General features: G+C 35.9%; 1 protein-coding gene across 2 annotated transcripts; it reads left to right on the forward strand.

Moving 5' to 3' along the window:
• Positions 1-1,586: 1,586 nt before the first annotated feature.
• On the forward strand, positions 1,587-13,398 carry LOC18424264 (protein FMP32, mitochondrial). Of its 2 annotated transcripts, none has more exons than XR_016040639.1 (7): positions 1,587-2,342; positions 2,454-2,585; positions 2,759-2,818; positions 11,642-12,182; positions 12,280-12,336; positions 12,752-12,818; positions 12,927-13,398. XR_016040639.1 is itself a non-coding variant. In XM_006828854.4 (7 exons), the coding sequence occupies exons 1-7, from the start codon at positions 2,109-2,111 to the stop codon at positions 13,044-13,046; spliced, it is 747 nt and encodes a 248-aa protein (XP_006828917.1). In that variant the 5' UTR covers positions 1,587-2,108; the 3' UTR covers positions 13,047-13,398. The 2 variants fall into 2 exon arrangements, 1 of the variants encoding a protein (XP_006828917.1); XM_006828854.4 differs by having other exon boundaries at positions 12,106-12,182.
• The last annotated feature ends 5,321 nt before the right edge of the window (positions 13,399-18,719 follow it).

The raw sequence follows: 18,719 nt of genomic DNA on the forward strand, positions 1-18,719 counted from the left end.
ATTGAATTTCTAGTTAACCATATTCTCTAAATTCCCAAACCACTTTATCTAGGTACTTATGACCTAAATAAAAAACCCACAGCACCAGATACTAAACCTGAAGTGCCTAGTTTAGTCAAAGGCCCAAGTAAAACATGGAAATTCATATTTGATCTACATAAACATAGCACTCTCGGTGAATTGTGGCCCAAAGCTAAGCTCCATCTGACAACAAATTTTGGTGATAACTCATTATGTGTTGACGGCAACTCAAAATGCGCCAACGTCCTATTTTGGAGTCGGATTCAAGCCGCTCTTCTTCTTCTTTTTTTTTCTTTTCTTTTTAGGCTTTTAGATGCGGTTCAAAGGTGTTTTGCGTTGACATTTGATAATTTTCTAATCAGATTATCTATATAACTAGGAAAATGATACTTTCAGTGCATTAGTTAGTCTATTTGCATTGGAGTAGCTAGGGCGTCGTATTTGTTTGAGTTAAAATCAAATTAATTATCGTTTGTTTTGTTCTGGAAGATGTAAAAGATGAGATAATTGTCTACCCCATGACTTAGATTATTACATAGGGAAGGGATGGGATGCGTCACGAAAGAATTCACATTGAAAATTCTAGATTTCGGTTGGAATGGGATTGGAAACGATTATACATCATTCCCACAAAATTGAGTTAAACGTGTGTATGTTATTTCTCATTCTTAATATTGAGTAAGGGCAATTTGAATATTTTTATTATTTGAATTTTTTTTGTGAGATGTCTTCTTCATCATAGGTCCAAGATTTGTTAAAACATGTGCCAAAATTTTACACCGATTGCCCTTAGCTAACACAATCCTTTTCCTTTATTGGAATTTGGGACATGCATCACCCGCTAGGGTAATTTGACCCTTTGAATGAATTTTAAGGGTTCTCAACCTTTAATCACATTTCCTATTTAAAAAGGGATGCGATTTGTATAGAGCCGAGGCTCTAAACAATCAAATAAAAACGCACCTTTAAATAGTATCGAGAAATGTGGTTTCAATACTTAACATCTTTGTGGTAACTTTAAAATATATTTTAGTATTTAATTATAAAATTTAAAGCTTAAAAAATAGTGTAGAACGAACAGATCTATCAAAACTTGAAAATCTTGAAAAATGACGGTCTAAAAATATATGTATTATTTTAAAAAATTGAAATCTATATATTTGTCATGTCCATACATATTGATGTCGAGATGATGAATTTGAAGATATTTCGGCAAAAAAAACAACGGGCTCTATAATTCGAATGTTTAGAACCTCGATCCTGTACAAACTTTTTCCTATAAAAAGTATTCGGTGGATAGCCACCAAGACCATCTTTGATAATTGGCATCGATTCCTATTTTTAATCATTATTATTTCTTTGACTTACGGAACTTAGAGAGAAAAAGGGTGCACGGAACCTTCTCGCAAGACCAGGTTCTGTTGTGGGTCTCTGTTCTTACTTCGCCCCACAAAAAGGGCCTCGTTTTCTCTCCATACGATACCCTAAAAACTGGGAAAAACGAAAATTTCCTGGAAAGTGTCCGCTTTTCTTCACGTTACAACTCAGCAGCAACCTCGTGTTCAATGTGCATTTTATGGCAGACCCCTAAAAAATAAAGCCTGGGGCAAACGCTGGGTCGCCATTAACATAGACTCATATTGCCGCGACATGCCACCAACTCAGATAAGCGTTTTGGTGCTTTTGTGCTATCTAGATGCTTTACAAGGTTTGCGCTGGATAAAAAACGTGTATAGCTTGTACTTTCTAGGGTTTTTATGACTCCACGGTGAAAGGAAAGAAGCTAGGAGATCTTGGCAATTTCAGGCGAGAAAGCCAATAAGTGTTTAGAATTTAGGGTTTTGGTGCAAAAATCGTTTTTTCCTGTGATTATGGTTTGCATGAATAGTTATTTGAAGAGAGTTTGTTGTGGTGATAGGGCTTAAGGTTCCAGAATAATGCTAAATCCAGAAAGGCGATTAAAAGGATTTGAGAAAACACATTTGTTGGCTTGTTGCTCTCCTAGAATTTTGTATGAATGCTAGAGTTGGTCTCCGAGAATTTTGTATGAATGCTAGTTTGATTTAAAATTGAACTTATCAAAATCTATGGCTAATTGGGCTTTTACTATACGAAGAGCCACAGCGACATGGCAAGCGTCTCGACCCCTTTCAAGTCAGGCCTCCGGCCTTTCTCCCATTGAGTTACACCTTGCCTTTACTTCTAGGGCAAGGGCAAGAGCAAGAGAACAACCTACTTTACCATCCCAGACTTGTAGGGAGATATCACAGCTTGTGAAAACAAATGGAAAACGGGCCTTCCTTGTGGACACTCTTGCACTGGTACAATTGTTGTGGAAACTGGTTTTGGATTTGGGTTAAAAATTTGTAATTGTTGTGGAAACTGGTTTTGGATTTGGATGCTTATCAATATTATATTTTTCTAATCTTCAGGTTAGAAGATTAGAAGCACAAGGTGTACCATCAAACCATGCTGAGGCGATAACAGCAGCTATTACTGAAGTTCTGAATGATAGCTTGGAAAATGTGGCTCAGTCTTTTGTCTCAAAAATGGAGATGCAGAAAGTAAGAATCATTTAAATTTATTTAGTAGTATATTTTGTGCAGAAAGTAAGAATCATATAAATTTACTTAGTAGTATATTTTGTTGATTCTTGGATTCTATTAGATGTGATGTTTATTTATGTTGTACTAGATATGGTGTTTATTAATGTTGTTTGGGTTCGTTTCTTTTGTAGAGTGAAATGATTCAAGAATCTAACATCTCAAAATTTAAATCTGAAGTTCAAAGTTCTCAGGTACTTAGCTTTAGGTTTGTTGTATTGTTTCCTTTGAAGAATATTGTGTGGTTATTCTAAAGCTTGACACTTTTTAATTGATGCATACATAAAATTTGAATATTGTTTGGAATGAAGTCATTCTAAATTTATTATCACGCTTTAGCTGTATTGTTTCCTTTGATATATTGTTTCGTATTGTGTGGTTACTCTAAAGCTTGTTACTTTTTAATTGATGCATACATAAAATTTGAATATTGTTTGGGAAGAAGTCATTCGAAATTTATTAGCTCATATTTGAATATTGTTTGGGAAGAAGTCATTCTAAATTTATTAGCTCATATTTGAATATTGTTTGGGAAAAAGTCATTCTAAATTTATTAGCACATAGGAAAATGTAAGATGCATACATAAAATTTGAATATTGTTTGGGAAGAAGTCATTCTAAATTTATTAGCACATAGGAAAATGTAACGTTATATCTATGAGGATCATCTAAAAGCAATCCTTACATAGCAAATGAGTTTTTAAACCTTCAAATTAGGGTTTGCATTTTAATCAATCGAATATTTTTTATGCTTCTCACATGATTATAGATATATAGATATATATGATTATAAAATATTTTTTTACTCCTGAGGTTCCCCATTTTATTTTTTGATGCAACAATAATTTAGTACGAGAGTTTGGAGGCATTTATTCCTATATTATGTTACATCCTGTGCATTGTCTTAAAAACTATTGGCTCCTTGTGATTCTCTAACAATATCCCTTTTTTTTATCCATTTGAACTCTTCAATATTTATCTGTGTTTCCAACTAACTGCTTGGGTATGTCTTGCACACAATTCATGATTGGATGGAAATTATCTTGATCCATAGTCGATAGATTCTTCTTACAAGATCATGATTGTAGTTTTAATGTTCTGTTTTCCAGTGTTCTCTACTCCTTAGAATGTGAACAATTTCATCGTCTGTGCTTCTATATATAGAAATGAGAAGCATGATCCTAAATCTGACTGTCTCCTGTCCTTCCTTTGGTTGTTATTTTTATTGTTAGAGAACGTCGCAGATGTCTGATATTGATTTGGGTGAACTTGAAAAATCAAGTCTTTGTGCTTCCTGTTTGAGGAAAATGAGAAGCTTGGATACAAATTCATGCTTCTATCTTGTCCCTCAATTATTATTTAATTAGAAACTGCCAATTAAATTTAATAATTTTAGGTGGCTTTCCATCATTGATTGTATATACATTCATTGCACAATCATGAGACCATGAAAAGGTAACTCCTACTATTTGTTTGCCTGTGCTAGTAGTTGATAGGGATTTCTTCTTTGCTGGGCCTAAAACATGTTCAATCCGTTGGCTGGAGAGAAGAGGATGCAAAATTTCCTTTTTGTGTTGTGAAACATTTCTGATTTTTTGAGTTTTGAGAATTCAAATTTTTCGATTCCATGAGATGGATTCCAGTTTCATGGTCTGGAATCAGCTACTGGATCTGCTTTGCCCTGTTGCCTCCTTATAACCCTCATTATCACACCCTGTTAGTATAATTGCTAATCATTTACTTCCTTATTAAACTTCGCTGCCCCAAATGCCAAACTTTGGTCTGCTATGTTCAGGTCAGTGCACTGCTGCCTCTTAACTCCTTGGGTTAGGATTGATCCATGCCAAACTGTGGTCTGTTTTGTTCAGTTCAGTGCACTGCTGCCTCTTAACTCCTTGGGTTAGGATTGATCCATGCCAAACTTTGGTCTGTTATGTTCAGTTCAGTGCACTGCTGCCTCTTAACTCCTTGGGTTAGGATTGATCCATGCGTAGAACTTCATTTTAGTGGGATGGGCCACATGGTTTTCCTGTTGAGCATGGTATTTGCTGAACTGCTTGCTGAAATACGTTTGGCTTTTTGGAGCAGCTAAAGTTCTTGCAGAACAATTAGCGGCATAAAGTTTAGCCGAACAACACTTCGCAAAAGAAATTTAGTCCCAAAAAAAGAAATATTCTGAGGGACTCCTCTAGAAAACAGTTTTCTCATCATTTATGCGAGGCACTTTCTGTTAATTGGTGAAGGTTTGCATCTCATAGTGATGGTTTTCTGGTGCATCTATGGACTTCAGTTTTGTTTATCCGGTGGGAAGCCCCTGCGGTGCTGATGCACTGGCTAAGGAGGGGCTGCTGCTAGTGTGGCCCTACAACACTCTTGAAGCCTTTAGAATATGTTTTGGGAATATGTACTTTTTTGGTCTTTCTTTCATCTCTCACTCCTTTCTATGTTCTCGGTGCTTACCCCCCCTCCTGTCTTTCTTTTTTCTTCTTTTCTTTTTCTATTGCGATCTTGCTCTCCCTGTTCTCTCTTTTTTTCGCCACCTTTCTATCCTATCCATTTTCTCCACATCCCTCTCTTCCCCTCTTCTCTCTAGGCTTCCACTTGTCACTTTCTGCTATCTTGTTTGCACAAGTTTAGCACAGGCATTCATTTCCTGTTTTTAGGGCATAACCCGGTGGTTTTGTGTATAATCAAGTGTGTACTAGGATTCGTTCCTCCAGGCACCTCATTTCTCCTCCCTTACCCTTTTCCTCTCTCTATTAACTTAACCTTATTATCTTTCCTCTTAGGCTTCCCTTCCCTCTGACTTCACACTATTTTCCTCCTTTCTTTACTCTCATTTCCTTTCTCCTCCTACACTCCCCCTCCCTCCCTTTTATTTCTCTCCACTTTGTCAGATGGATGTGTACTAAAGTACCCAATGTGCGAGCTGCCATCTACTCATTTTTTGTTCTTTCTCTTCACTCTTTGTCGCTTGCACGAGTTCTTGAGCTCCTGACTTGTCGGCTGCCATCTACTCATGCTTTGGTAAGCAATTTTTTGTTACTGCTTAAGTAATTTTTGTCTAAGAGCACTCAGCTTTTGGTTTGCCCATTACTTTTGGTGAGAACTCTGTCGTTATTCCTATTAATAATATATCGTCAACACCTTCAAAGGAGAAAAGGGACACATGCTAAGAACATTATTAACATAAATATCAGTAATAAAAGCACATGGGGAGCCTGACACGAGACAAATTGTTCTATGGAATGGGCAACATGTTTGGCTTTATGGTCAACTGTTGGTTCATGATGGAAGTTGATGTGAGCCCAATGAGAGAATATAGCAAAAAGTCATGGTGATGCATGGAAAATGTCTGAATTTCGGTCAGTTCCTGGCTTTGGAAGTGGCTTCCCCTGTCATTTTCTTTTGTCGATCATAATTTCTTTAAGGGGCATAGGTTCAAAGGGTAGAGGCTCATCATTGGTGTCAACATGAAAAGCAACAGTAGAGTGTAGTTAGTATGAGCTTCTGTTAGTTCCTGGATTTGAAGTAGTTTTCTTAGCCTATTTCTTATGTAGGTTATCATTTCTTTGAGTGGCAGTGGCCTGGACTTCAAAAGGATTCCTGAGACCTTAGGATAAGGTTGTTTGCTTCCTGCATTGAGAGTGGCCCCACATGCTAAATTGTTTTTGTTTTAGGTTTCAACGTAAAGACATATTCTTTTGTATGGCTAGAGTAAGGCTACTCCATTCACACTGTTCATTTTCTCCCTATGAAAAAAAGTACGTGATACAATTGTCTCTATGACTGACAACTTTACCGTAAAAGACTATCTTTTTTGTATGCATTCATACCTTGTTGGATCAAACATCATGAGAAGTAGGCATTGGCCCCATCCTAGCTTCATATGACTTGCAAAAGATTTGGCATCTCAACTGAAGACCTCGACCAACTTCTTTGTACCACACCCTTAGCCCTCATATGAGGGCCTCATCCACCTTACAAACCTTCAAAGAATATTATGCTTGTAGCCAGCCCCTTGAAGGACCCAACAAGGCATTGATCTCCATTCTATTAAAAAGTGTCTGGCCTGGGTGAGGTGCTAGCCTAGGCCCCTCGCCTAGGGCAAGGCGACCAACCTTGAGCTGGCACCTAGTGCCTCAGTTGAGGCGCCTGCCTTGGGCTTCCCATAGCACTAGGGAAGAAAACGCCCTCGGACCATGAGCATGGGGTCTCTCTAGGGAAGATGTTGAGGGAAGTATTGTAAACCTCTTCCCCCCAAAAATATTGCTCCTCAGATTTTTTTTATTTTATTTTTTAAAATATAAAACTCAAAATATCTGTATTTTTGCAATTTTGAAGATTGAGTAAAACAAAAAACTTTAAATATCAAGGGTGCGTACAAAGGAGATTTTGGGTGATTTAAAGCCTCAATATTCATCCGAATAATGAGGGCCTCACTAGGCATACAATGAGGTGCTCAGCTTGTCGTGGGTTCTCATGCCAAGGTGATTACTTTATGCTTTTCTCACCTCAAGCATGAGAGATTTGCCCCCTGGGCGAAAATCGTAGAGGATCTTCTGCCACGAGACTTTAGTTGGTAACAGTCTTATCATCTTCAAGCTTGTCTCTTGCGTTTGAGATTGATTTCTCTTTCCTAAACATTTGAATTGTCTTTTCTATCTGATAGTGGGGATGTTTATATTGTTTTACTCATGATTCATGTGTGTTGTTCATGCATGATCTTGAGCTTATATTGGTGTATAGACAGGCATGTGATGATTGATAAGATTCTCCCTGGTAGGTGTAGTAACATAAAACTACACCAACACTTTTTGACACTGGAAACCAGCATAAGTTACCTTTGGTTGGAGGGATTTTATGTAATTTTCTGATGGCAAGCTTGTAATTACCATGAAGAAATTTAATATTTTGGTTTTGTTGAATCATTAATGCTTATCAATGATTTAAAAAATGGATCGGTGCCCCAGATCAGGCATCCCAAAATCGATTCGGATCGGTGAATCGGCGGTTCGGATCGGCGAATCGGTCGGATCAGTCGGATTCTGCCTAAACAAAATTCAAAAAAATTATAAAAAATCATTATAAATGTTGTTTCCTAGGAATCCAATAACAAATGGGGGTGCTACATTATTAACTTTCATTTTTTTGTATCAATATGCGAAAATGGAGATATTCTTTCCCTGTATGAAATACTGGTAACCATTAAATTTACATCACACAAAAAAAGAAGCATAGAATTATTATGGATGAAGTATATAAATCATACATGGACTACAATAAAGCATACAATTCATAAAATAGTTTCATCCAATCATTCTAGAAAATTAGTTCCAAACGTCTTTTTGATAGGTAAAGAACATGACAATGATTTCGAACTGTCAAAAAGAAAAAACACACTATATACAGAAATCCCCTCAACATGTGCCAATTTCTTGCATAACTAAGGCTTAATATGGGTTCGATTTGCCAATTCATCAAAGAGTGGAAGGGAAAATTTTTAACTCAACATATTTTATGGACAGGAAAGTAAAACAAATTCCAATGGGCTATTGAAGATCATAAATCAGCAGGCCAAACAAAAAAAAGAAAGTTCAAGCACCCATTAAGCATCTCTCAACAAATAACAAAGGATGCAATAACTTAAAAGGAAAAGCTAAAAACCATCAAAAAGGAAAACACCATAAAACAGCCACATGAACAAGTATTGAAATCAGCAATCTGATAAAGAAAATATCTACCAAAAGACACATCAACATTCTGAATTTCCTCAACAAAATCTCTAAAAATTTGAACAGTTCACGAAAACTACCTAACAAGACAAATAGGCCCAACCCAACTGAAATTTCTCTCTCTAAAATCCACCACCCCAATATAAGCAAAAAAAAAGGAAAAAACATTTAAATCCTGCAACAGAGAACCCTTCGAATTTATACACCATAACAACACATTCTTGGAATAATTAAATAAAAAACACAATAAATAATAGAAACCCAAATAAAAATTGATTAAAAAATAGTTTAAAGTTTCCTTACAGGACAAGGTCCAAACCCCATGATAAAACCCCGATGGAAATTCAAAGCAACAAACAGCGGAAATCCCAAACCCTCTAAAAAAAACCATAAATCTCGCTCAAAAAAAAAATCAGAAGAAAAAGTACAAAACTACAAATCATGTTACCTAATTTTGATGAAAGGCAATATTACCACGATCATCTAGCAAAAAGTTACTCCCCACCATTATTGATAAAAACGACGGATTTTTACAGATCCAACATCTTTTTCGGTGAAAAAGGGGCAAAGCATGGGATTTACTGTAGCATGCCTATTTTAACTGTAGTGACTCGCCGTTTTACTATTGAAACTAGCCGTTTTATGGTTCAAAATTGCTGTTTTGGCTCTAAACACAGGCATTTTCTTATGTTTTGCAAGAATCGGCATGGGATGACCGATTCCTGGGTCGACCCAGGCGATTTTGTGCTGACTCGTCGTTTTTAAAACACTAATGCTTATTAATGCTGATAAGCATATCCAATATTGTGTAACCTTGCATGATACTCCCATTGTATGGGGTATATTAAAGTTTCCTTGGCTAATTTATATAAAATATTCCTTATCAAAAGTCACTTGCACTTGGCAGCATGTTGTACTCGAAATTTTGAAGTCCAAAACATTTTATACATGCTACGTTGCTACCGAGCATCCCATCTGTATGCTAGATGTCTTGGGAAATGATTCCATTCTGCACAGGTTATTTTATTTGTATACTACATGTTAGTTGCCACTCGCCACCATTAGTTCTCAATGATAGACAAGTGGAGATGAACAGTGCCGCTGCAATTATCTGATCAAGAAGAGAAATGGTTCATCTCCACCCTTCCATTGTGAATGCACGGAATGTGTGGTACACCCCATGTGGCAATCACATGTGTCATGTGCTTTTAGGAGAATTCAATATGTCAACGCACTAGATACATGTATGTATCAACACATAGGATATACACATAGACACAGGAAAGCCACGTCGACAAACATACATGGTTTCGCTATATGGAGATGCTGTAGATTGAACAAACAAGACACATGTGTCGATTATGTATTGTTCTTGTTTCCACATTGTAAGAGACATCTCCATGTTTTAAGACATGTGGGCGCATGAGTCCTATGATTTGGATGTGCGTGTCTTTGATTTGGAGCCACATATTTTATTGGCAAAATACATATACCGCCCATCTATAATATAATCCCATCTAAACCCTCATGTCCATGGAGAGCCCATGGATCCCCTCCAAAATAAAAGACAAGGATGCTTAACCCCCCCATGTACCTTTTTCATCGTTCAAATGACAACATTTGTCATTTTTATTTTCTATAATAACCTTGTTAACCAAATTATGCTGCGTCTACTTAGAACAATCGTAGTTAGGAGGGGTAATTTGGTTTAAGTGGAAGGCTCAAAAGAACATGGATGGAAGTAGTGAGAAGAGATATGGTGACTTATGGCCTGACTGAGGGTATAGCCCGTGATATAGCGGAATGGTGGAACAATATTCATGCAGCCGACTCCAAATAGTTGGGATAAGGCTTGGATGATGATGATGATGACCTTGTCAACCAAACCCTAGAAAAACTCCCTCCCTCTTTCTCTTACTTTTGAACCTCTCTCTCTCTCATCTCGTGAACCTCTCAAGTAAGTTAATCATAACATCCCAAATTTCCTTTGTATGTTGGGGTTATTAGACCAAAGAGAAAGGGCAAGTGTTGAAAATTTGATGATAAGAAGGGTATGCTGTGTTTTGTTAGGGTTGGGGGTTGGGAGGTTAAATATCCTTTTCATCTTGGGGGAATTTCATGGGCTTTTCATGTACTCAAGGGTTTTTTTGGGAATTAAATTATAAGAGGGTTAATGTATCTTGTTCGTTTTATTTTTTTAGTTAATTTTATCACTGAAAGTCACATAAAGTTTATATGTAAATATTTACAGGCACATTGGCCTTGTACAACTTGACGTTGTGCTGGACTTGGCAAAATATAGATTGGTGATTAAATATGTACAGGCACATTGGCCTTGTACAACTTGAAGTTGTGCTGGACTTGGCAAAATATAGATTGGTGATTCAGATTCTTCAAAACTGAGTTGGACATGGATTCTGGCATCCGGGTCCTTGGAACATAGGGTGCACCTAACCATTATTACATGTGGAATGCAATGAGTGTGTAAAGGCCTTATGTGCCTGTGGTTGGCGTGTGTGGTATAATATAACATGTTATGTTCGGGTAGTATATCATAAATGTTCTTTTTCATGTTTATATCAGCATCACATACATGATATGTGTGTAGCCTGTTTGGATGACATTTAATCTCATCAGGAGTAGAGTCTCATCTGAAATAAATATACCCTGCATAATATTGTTTTGTTAGCTGTTTTGTACATACCTTGTATGACATATAATTATGTTTAATTATTTAACTTTTTTGGTGATTTTCAGGTATATTAAGTTATTTCTGGCTAAAAAACAAGTCATTTTCAGCAAATTATTTTGAATAAAGTAAAAACAGCTTTTCAAAAGGGTAAACTCACATGTAAAACTTCCTATACATTTATATCAGATAATTTTATGAAGGACACTGCAAAAACGTAGATAATTCATTATCAGGATTCATTTTATTGAAAAATTGAATTATTAGTGATAACAAGTACATCCAAAGATGCCTATAGTGTTTTTACTTGCACGAATTTTAAAAAATATTTACAATATTATGCAATGTATAATGTTTTGATTTATATGCTACTTCATTTTTTTCTACCTAAGAAATCATGGTCTTGGATTTCTAAGCAAGGCAAATCTCTCTTCTTTGGGATTGCCGCACAACTTTGGCTATATTGGTGTTTATAATTGCCTCAAAAGTCTTTGATTATCTATTAGTACACACTTGCTTCCTCCCTGCTTTCATTTTGTACTTATTATTCTTCCTGTCATGATAATTGGTGCCTGTGTAATTTCCACATCTAGAAAACCAATTCATGGATGATTTATCAGAAGAAAAAGAAAACCAATTACTGGATGCATCTGTGTTCCAAAGCCTTCAATTCAATCAGATAAGATTTATTTGCCTCATTAACAAAGATGGTTCTCATAGACATGCAACGTGGATGCTTTGCCTTTCAATGGATATTTGTGGAATTATTTATTAATTTAGAAAATATTATGTTTAGGCATTTAGATGCAGGTAAAGCTATGGAACCATGGCATAAAGCTCCATGTTTTTTGTGTTACATTAGGGCAATTTGGGTTTTTTTTCACTGTCCTGTATAGGTCACCTTATTCTGCAGTGAGGTGGTGCTTGGTTTTGTCTGCTCTCTATAACAGTTGGAGCATGTAAAACCTGGTGTAGTTTATTCTTAGTTATATCTTTTTTACATGGTTATTATTTAAATGATGGTTTTATGGTTAATTTGGACTATTGGGGCATGTAGGAGCACCATTTTTCTTTGCTTCAACGTGAAACAGAAAAGCTTCGAACTGATATAGAAAAGATGCGCAGTGAGCTAAGGTCAAGATCTACACCATTTTTCTTTGTACTCTTATAAAAATGCATTTGCTTGTTTGTTTTGATTTCGTTATTGTGATTAATGTTTTTTTGGACACAGGTATGAGATCGACAAAGTTACTGCAGGACAACGTCTTGATTTGAACCTGGAAAGGGGGTGAGTTCTTTTTTCTTTTTCCTTCTTAAATCGTATATTTTTTTTTGTGATATTTTTGGGGACACTTTACAACTTTTTATTTGCTTGATTGTTAGCTTATTCTTCATTGAAATATTAAACCATTTCAAGTGAATATACAAATTCGACTCTTGCTCATTCCAAGTAATGGATGTGTGATAGATGTTTCTGGCTTTTGGGCTAGGCTTCTTGGCTTATCAATTGCAGTATGTTCTTGGGTTGAATTCTCATCTTACACTCCCCCAAATAAAAAGGAAAAGAAGAAAGATGAACCTATTCGGGCTTTATGAGAATTGTATACCCGATTCGGGTTCTAATGACTACATATATACCTCTCTTCCGTCCATGAATTATTGGGTCTTAATAATTGTTTTTTTGTGGCCTTACTCTGTCGCAGACGCATACGTGATGAGCTTGCCAATCAAAGTGCAGAAACCTCTAGTCTCACTAACAAGCTTGACAGGGTCAGTTTTGCTGTTATTTTATTTTTTATTACAAAAATATATGCTTGTAATGTTGGACTTGAGCTGTATATTGAATTTGTGTTGCTTGAATCTTTTCTTGTTTTCCAGGAAATCCATGCTTTAAGGGCTCAGTTGGAAGCAGCCAAATACGACGTGATCAAATACTGCATCGGAACTTTGGTCTCGATTTCAGCTGTTGGGATTGCTGTTCTCCGCATTCTTATGTGATAAACAACTTGATAGTTTCTTAAAAATTCTTTTACTTAATTCTTGACCACCCCCTTATTTGAAAGGGTGGGCATGTTCTGGACTTGTTTGGCACAATCAAGCAGTCCACGTACTTCTGATTGCTTTGTAATTCTCATTTGTTGTGTATTTTGTCGAAAGAAAAGGGAAAACAATCATTTATAGAAGTCGGATTTTTTTCTCGAATGTCCTAATTCTTGTTGGAAATATTGGCCACCCTGTGAATAATTGGAAGGGTGAGTGGCAATATCTAATGCCCAATAATTTTAAACAGATGTATAATTTCTGTTTATTGAGAAAGAAAGGAGAAATGATTGATTACTTTTGGAGTCAATTCATGGTGCTTAAGATTGTTCTTCTTTTCTGGAGATATTGGCTACATGCTATCTGGACATGTGAGCAGTAAGATGTGCTGTATGCACTAATTTACATCGTAATTTTCATCAGATTCTGTATCATCATGATTTTTGAAAGAAGAGAAACCATCAATATTTGGTTTGTAATCATCAAGATTTTTGAAAGAAAGAAACCATCAATATTGAAACCATCAATATTTGGTTTGTAGTTGTGTTGATGACTTCTTAATTGGGAAGTGAATGTGCTTTCTTATTGGAACTGCATGCTTAACATTCCTAAACATTTTCACCGCGAAAACTGTGCTCTTATCATAACTGTACATCGTGAAAGATATATTGCGTCCTCACCAAATGCAAATAAAATTCGCGAGTCATATTTGGGGGAAGTTTATTGACATTTACATTTTGGTGGAGAAATGACTGCATCCACATTTTGTTGCTCGGTTAACTTCCACCTGTTAAGAAGTGGGAGTTTGAGTCTTGATTAAATTCCACCGATTAAGAAGTGGGAGTTTATTCAAGTAGAAAGCTCCAAAAAAGCACGGAGTAAGTTCAAAATACCATAATTAGAAATAGCAAGAAAATATATGAGAACTTATGGCCTCACTGAGGGTATAGTTTTAGATAGGGTAGAATTTGTATAGCCAACTCCAAAAATATGATTTGGTGTAAACAATTCTTAGGATGGCTTGAAAATCTATTTTGATATCTCATTATAAAATTTTAAACTTAAAAAATGGTTCAAATCAAGTAGATCTATAAACACATAAAAATCTTGAGAATAGATAGTCAAGATAATGTGTTTCAAGATTCACTATTCGAAATCTTATTTTCTTTTCACATTTATACATCTCGATGCATAATCAATTAGAGGGTTTTCCAACATCAAAATAATTTTTTTATGAGGGATGTTTGAGGTGCACCTTAATTCTACATTTTTTGAGGTTGCCACTTTATATAAACCTTTTCCTTTATAAATACTGGTGTGAAGCGCTTTAGTAATATTATGTTTGTTATATACCGGTTTTTGAATTGCACTTGTGTGAGAAATGTCATATGCTATTTGTTTTAATGTATTAATCTTAATATATAAACAATATATGTTTGGCTAACTTTAATATATAATAAGATTATTTATTTTAAGTCACATTATTTGTTTTAAGTGCAAGAGCATGTACATCCTATTTTATGATTGATATTTAAAAATAGTTTATTATATTCATGGGTGATTTGGTAATTTTAGTTATTTTAGATTATTTTTAATAATAATTTTAGACATGTGATGGTTAGAAGTACAAAGTTACTAAATTTAAACTTAATCTGGTTTATAGAAAAGAGAGAAAATTAAAATGTGCTTTATATATTAAAAAATAGGAAAAAGTTTATATAAGGTTGCAACTTTAAAATGTAGAATCACAGACGCACCTAAAAAATCTATCGAAAATGGTGTTTTAATGTTGGAAAAACCCTATAATCGATCATCTCGACATTGACATGTATGAATATGAAAAAAAAAAAGTTTTTGAGTTTTGAAAATAGTGAATTTTGCAACACATTATCTAGACCGTCCATTTTCAAGATTTTCATATATTTATAGATCTACTTGATTTTAACTGTTTTTGGAATTTAAAATTTTCTAATTAGGTATGAAAATAGATTTTAAGATAATACTAAGAATTTTTTATAACAAAATTACATGTTATGATAAATTTTTAAGGTGCGCCTTAATTGGATTGTTTAAGGTTGCATATTTATAGAAACTGCACCCTAAAAAATATGACTTGATTATAAAAATAAAATTTACAATATTTATTTTTAAATATAAAAATAAAATTTACAATATTTATTTTTAAATATAAAAATAAAAGAGGATTTATATGTAAATTTCTATAGGATCCGGTTTCTATGTGGCCAAGCCAGTATATGTAGAAATGTGGGCCTCTTAATAAATCTATTTTTGAGATAGATTTTAAGACTTAATTTTTAAGTATATGTAATCTCTAACATGGGGATCATGAATATGCAAAAATAAATAAATTTTAAAAACTAAAAATAATAATTATAGTAAGAAAACATTTGGACCGTTGATGTAAGATGGATGCTTTATACTTTCTGGTGCGCTCAAGCCCACATGAAACTATTTTTCCATTTCTATAAGTCCAAAACATTTATTATAATATAGGAAAAAATATAGGTATTTCCCAATTTGTACTTTCTAGACAATGCTATGCCCCCTCAAAAAATAATTTTGTTACCACAATATTGTAGACGCCCCATTTTAAATCTGGCAAATTCTGTGGTTTTCCGAACCATTACACTTAACCTAATAAATCCATTTTTTGGGATAAGTACCTGTAGGTTATGTGAGTATATCCTCCCGACGGATTTTGACCTTATAGACCCTCTTTTCATGGTCATTTGGAAGGGGATAGAGAGTGACCAAACCCTAAGAGAGAGCATATAACAATAAAAAATTTGAGAGACCAGAATCTTAGTGAAGAGAACATATAGAGAGCAGAGAGAAAAGAAAAACCCGAGAGAGTTACACGAGAGAGAAGAGAACATATAGAGATCAGAGAGAAGAGAAAAACCCTGAGAGAGTTACACGAGAGAGAAGAGAACATATAGAGACCAGTGAGAAGAGATCAGAGAAAAAAACCAGAGAGAGTTACACGAGAGAGAAGAGAACATATAGAGATTAGAAAGAAGAGATCAGAGAGAAAAAACCAGAGAGAGTTATACGAGAAAAGAGATCTGAGAAAACCAGAGAGGGTTACACGAGAGAAGAGAAAACTCTAGAAACTGCTTCAGGTACACGAGAGAAGAGAAAACTCTAAAAACTGCTTCAGGTACACGAGAGACGAAAAAACCCTAAAAACTGTTTCAGGTACATGAGAGACGAGAAAACCCTAGAAACTGTTTCAGGTACTTTAGAAACTGCTTCTGGTTGACGAGAGAAGAGAAAACCCTAGAAACTGCTTCAGGTAGACGAGAGAAGAAAAGACCCTAGAAACCGCTTCAGGTACATAAGAGACACTGCTTCAGGTACATGAGAGAATGAGAAAACCCTAGAAACTGCTTTAGGTACACGAGAGACGAGAAAACCCAAGAAACTGTTTCAGGTACACGAGAGACGAGAAAACCCTAGAAACTGTTTCAGGTACACAAGATTCAAGTACATGAGAGACGAGAAAACCCTAGAAACTGTTTTAGGTACACGATAGACGAAAAAACCCTAGAAATTGTTTCAGGTACACGAGATTCAGTTACAAGAGAGACGAGAAAACCCTAAAAACTGTTTTAGGTACACGAGAGACGAGAAAACCTTAGAAACTGTTTCAGGTATACGAAAGACGAGAAAACCCTTTGTTTCAGGTACACGAGAGACGAGAAAACCCTAGAAACTGTTTCAGGTACATAAGAGATGAAAAAACCCTAGAAACTGTTTCAAGTACACGAGAAACGAGAAAACCCTAGAAATTATTTCAGGTACACGAGAGACGAGAAAACCCTAGTAACTGTTTTAGGTACACGAGAGACGAGAAAACCCCAGAAATTGTTTCAAAAACCCTAGAAACTGTTTCAAAAACCCTAGAAACTGTTTCAGATAAACTGTTTCAAAAACCCTAGAAACTGTTTCGGGTACACGAGAGGTACACGAGAGACGAGAAAACCCTAGAACTGTTTCAGGTACACGAGAAATGAGAAAACCCTAGAAACTGTGTCAGTACACGAGAGAGACGTGAAACCCTAGAAACTATTTCAGGTACACGAGAGACGAAAAAACCCTAGAAACTACTTCAGGTACACGAGAGATGAGAAAACCCTAGAAACTCCTTCAAGTGTGAAAACCCTAGAAACTGCTTCAGGTACACAAGAGACAAGAAAACCCTAGAAACTGCTTGAGGTATACGAGCACGAGAGACGAGAAAGAAACTGCTTGAGGTACACGAGAGACGAGAAAACACGAGAAAACCCTCGAAACTGCTTCAGGTACACGAGAGATGAGAAAACCCGCGAAAATCTAGAAACTTCTTCAGGTACATGAGAGACAAGAAAACCCTAGAAACTGTTTCACGTACACGAGAGACGAGAAAACCCCAGAAACTGCTTCAGGTGGGAAAACCCTAGAAACTGGTTCAGGTACACGAGAGATGAGAAAACCCTAAACCCTAGAAACTGCTTTAGGTACACGAGAGAAGAGAAAACCCTAGAAACTATTTGAGGTACACGAGAGACGAGAAAACCCTAGAAACTGCTTTAGGTACATGAGAGAAACCGTAGAAATTGTTTCTGGTACACGAGAGACGAGAAAACCCTAGAAACTGCTTTAGGTACAATAGAGACGAGAAAACCCTAGAAACGAAACTACTTCAGGTACACGAGAGACAAGAAAACCCTAGAAACTGTTTCAGGTACATGAGAGACGAGAAAACCTTAGAAACTGTTTCAGGTACACGAGAGACGAGAAAACCCTAGAAACTGTTTCAGGTACACGAGAGACGAGAAAACCCTAGAAACTGCTTCAGGTACACGAGAGACGAGAAAACCCTACAAAATACTTTAGGTACACAAGCGACGAGAAAACTTGAGAGACGAGAAAACCCTAGAAACTGTTTCTGGTACATGAGAGACCAAAAAACCCTAGAAATTGCTTTAGGTACACGAGAGACGAGAAAACCCTAGAAACTGCTTCAGGTACATGAGAGATGAGAAAACTCTAGAAATTGCTTCAAGAACCCGAGCTCTTGAGAGAAAACCTAAGTTTGAGAAAACCTAGACTTAGGGCACAACCACCCTAGATCTACCTTTAGGGCACAACCACCCTTCTTCAATAGTGAACATCCAACTCAGAGAGATAAAAGATGACCAGTTCTGATACGGGCGAGCCTCAAAAGGCTCGGGAGTTTCGTGCCATCTGGCCTGGTTCGGTATCATTTTTTTCTTTTTTTTATTCTTCTTTTATTATTTTAATTTTATTTTGATCAGCTTATTACTTTAAAATCGTATTTTCGTATCTTGGATCATGCTGGCTCTGCCACAGATCTGAGAGTAGATCTGCTCGTTTCCAGGTAGATCTGGCTTCAGATCTAAATTCGATTTGTCTAACTTTCTTTACCACTCTTTTATTGTATTTTTATTAGGTTAAGGTGTCAAAATATGAGAGATCTTCGTCGGAAGATCTGTCAGATTTTCATCATAAACAGTTTGGCACCCACCGTGGGGCATTTCGAGCTAGATCTGTTCACGAAAAAAATAAATAAATAAATAAATAAATAAATAAATAAAACAGCCCTTG

This window comes from Amborella trichopoda, chromosome 9, assembly GCF_054954075.1.
Source record: "Amborella trichopoda isolate Santa Cruz 75 chromosome 9, AtrichopodaSantaCruz75HAP2 v2.0, whole genome shotgun sequence".
Taxonomy (NCBI): Eukaryota; Viridiplantae; Streptophyta; class Magnoliopsida; order Amborellales; family Amborellaceae; genus Amborella; species Amborella trichopoda.

Excerpts from the sequence above, each read along its gene's own strand:
- LOC18424264 (XM_006828854.4), top strand. The coding sequence starts at position 2,109 with ATGGCTAATTGGGCTTTTACTATACGAAGAGCCACAGCGACATGGCAA. Across the intron at positions 2,343-2,453 it reads TTGTGGACACTCTTGCACTG|GTTAGAAGATTAGAAGCACA; the intron begins GTACAATTGTTG and ends TCTAATCTTCAG. Across the intron at positions 2,586-2,758 it reads CAAAAATGGAGATGCAGAAA|AGTGAAATGATTCAAGAATC; the intron begins GTAAGAATCATT and ends TTTCTTTTGTAG.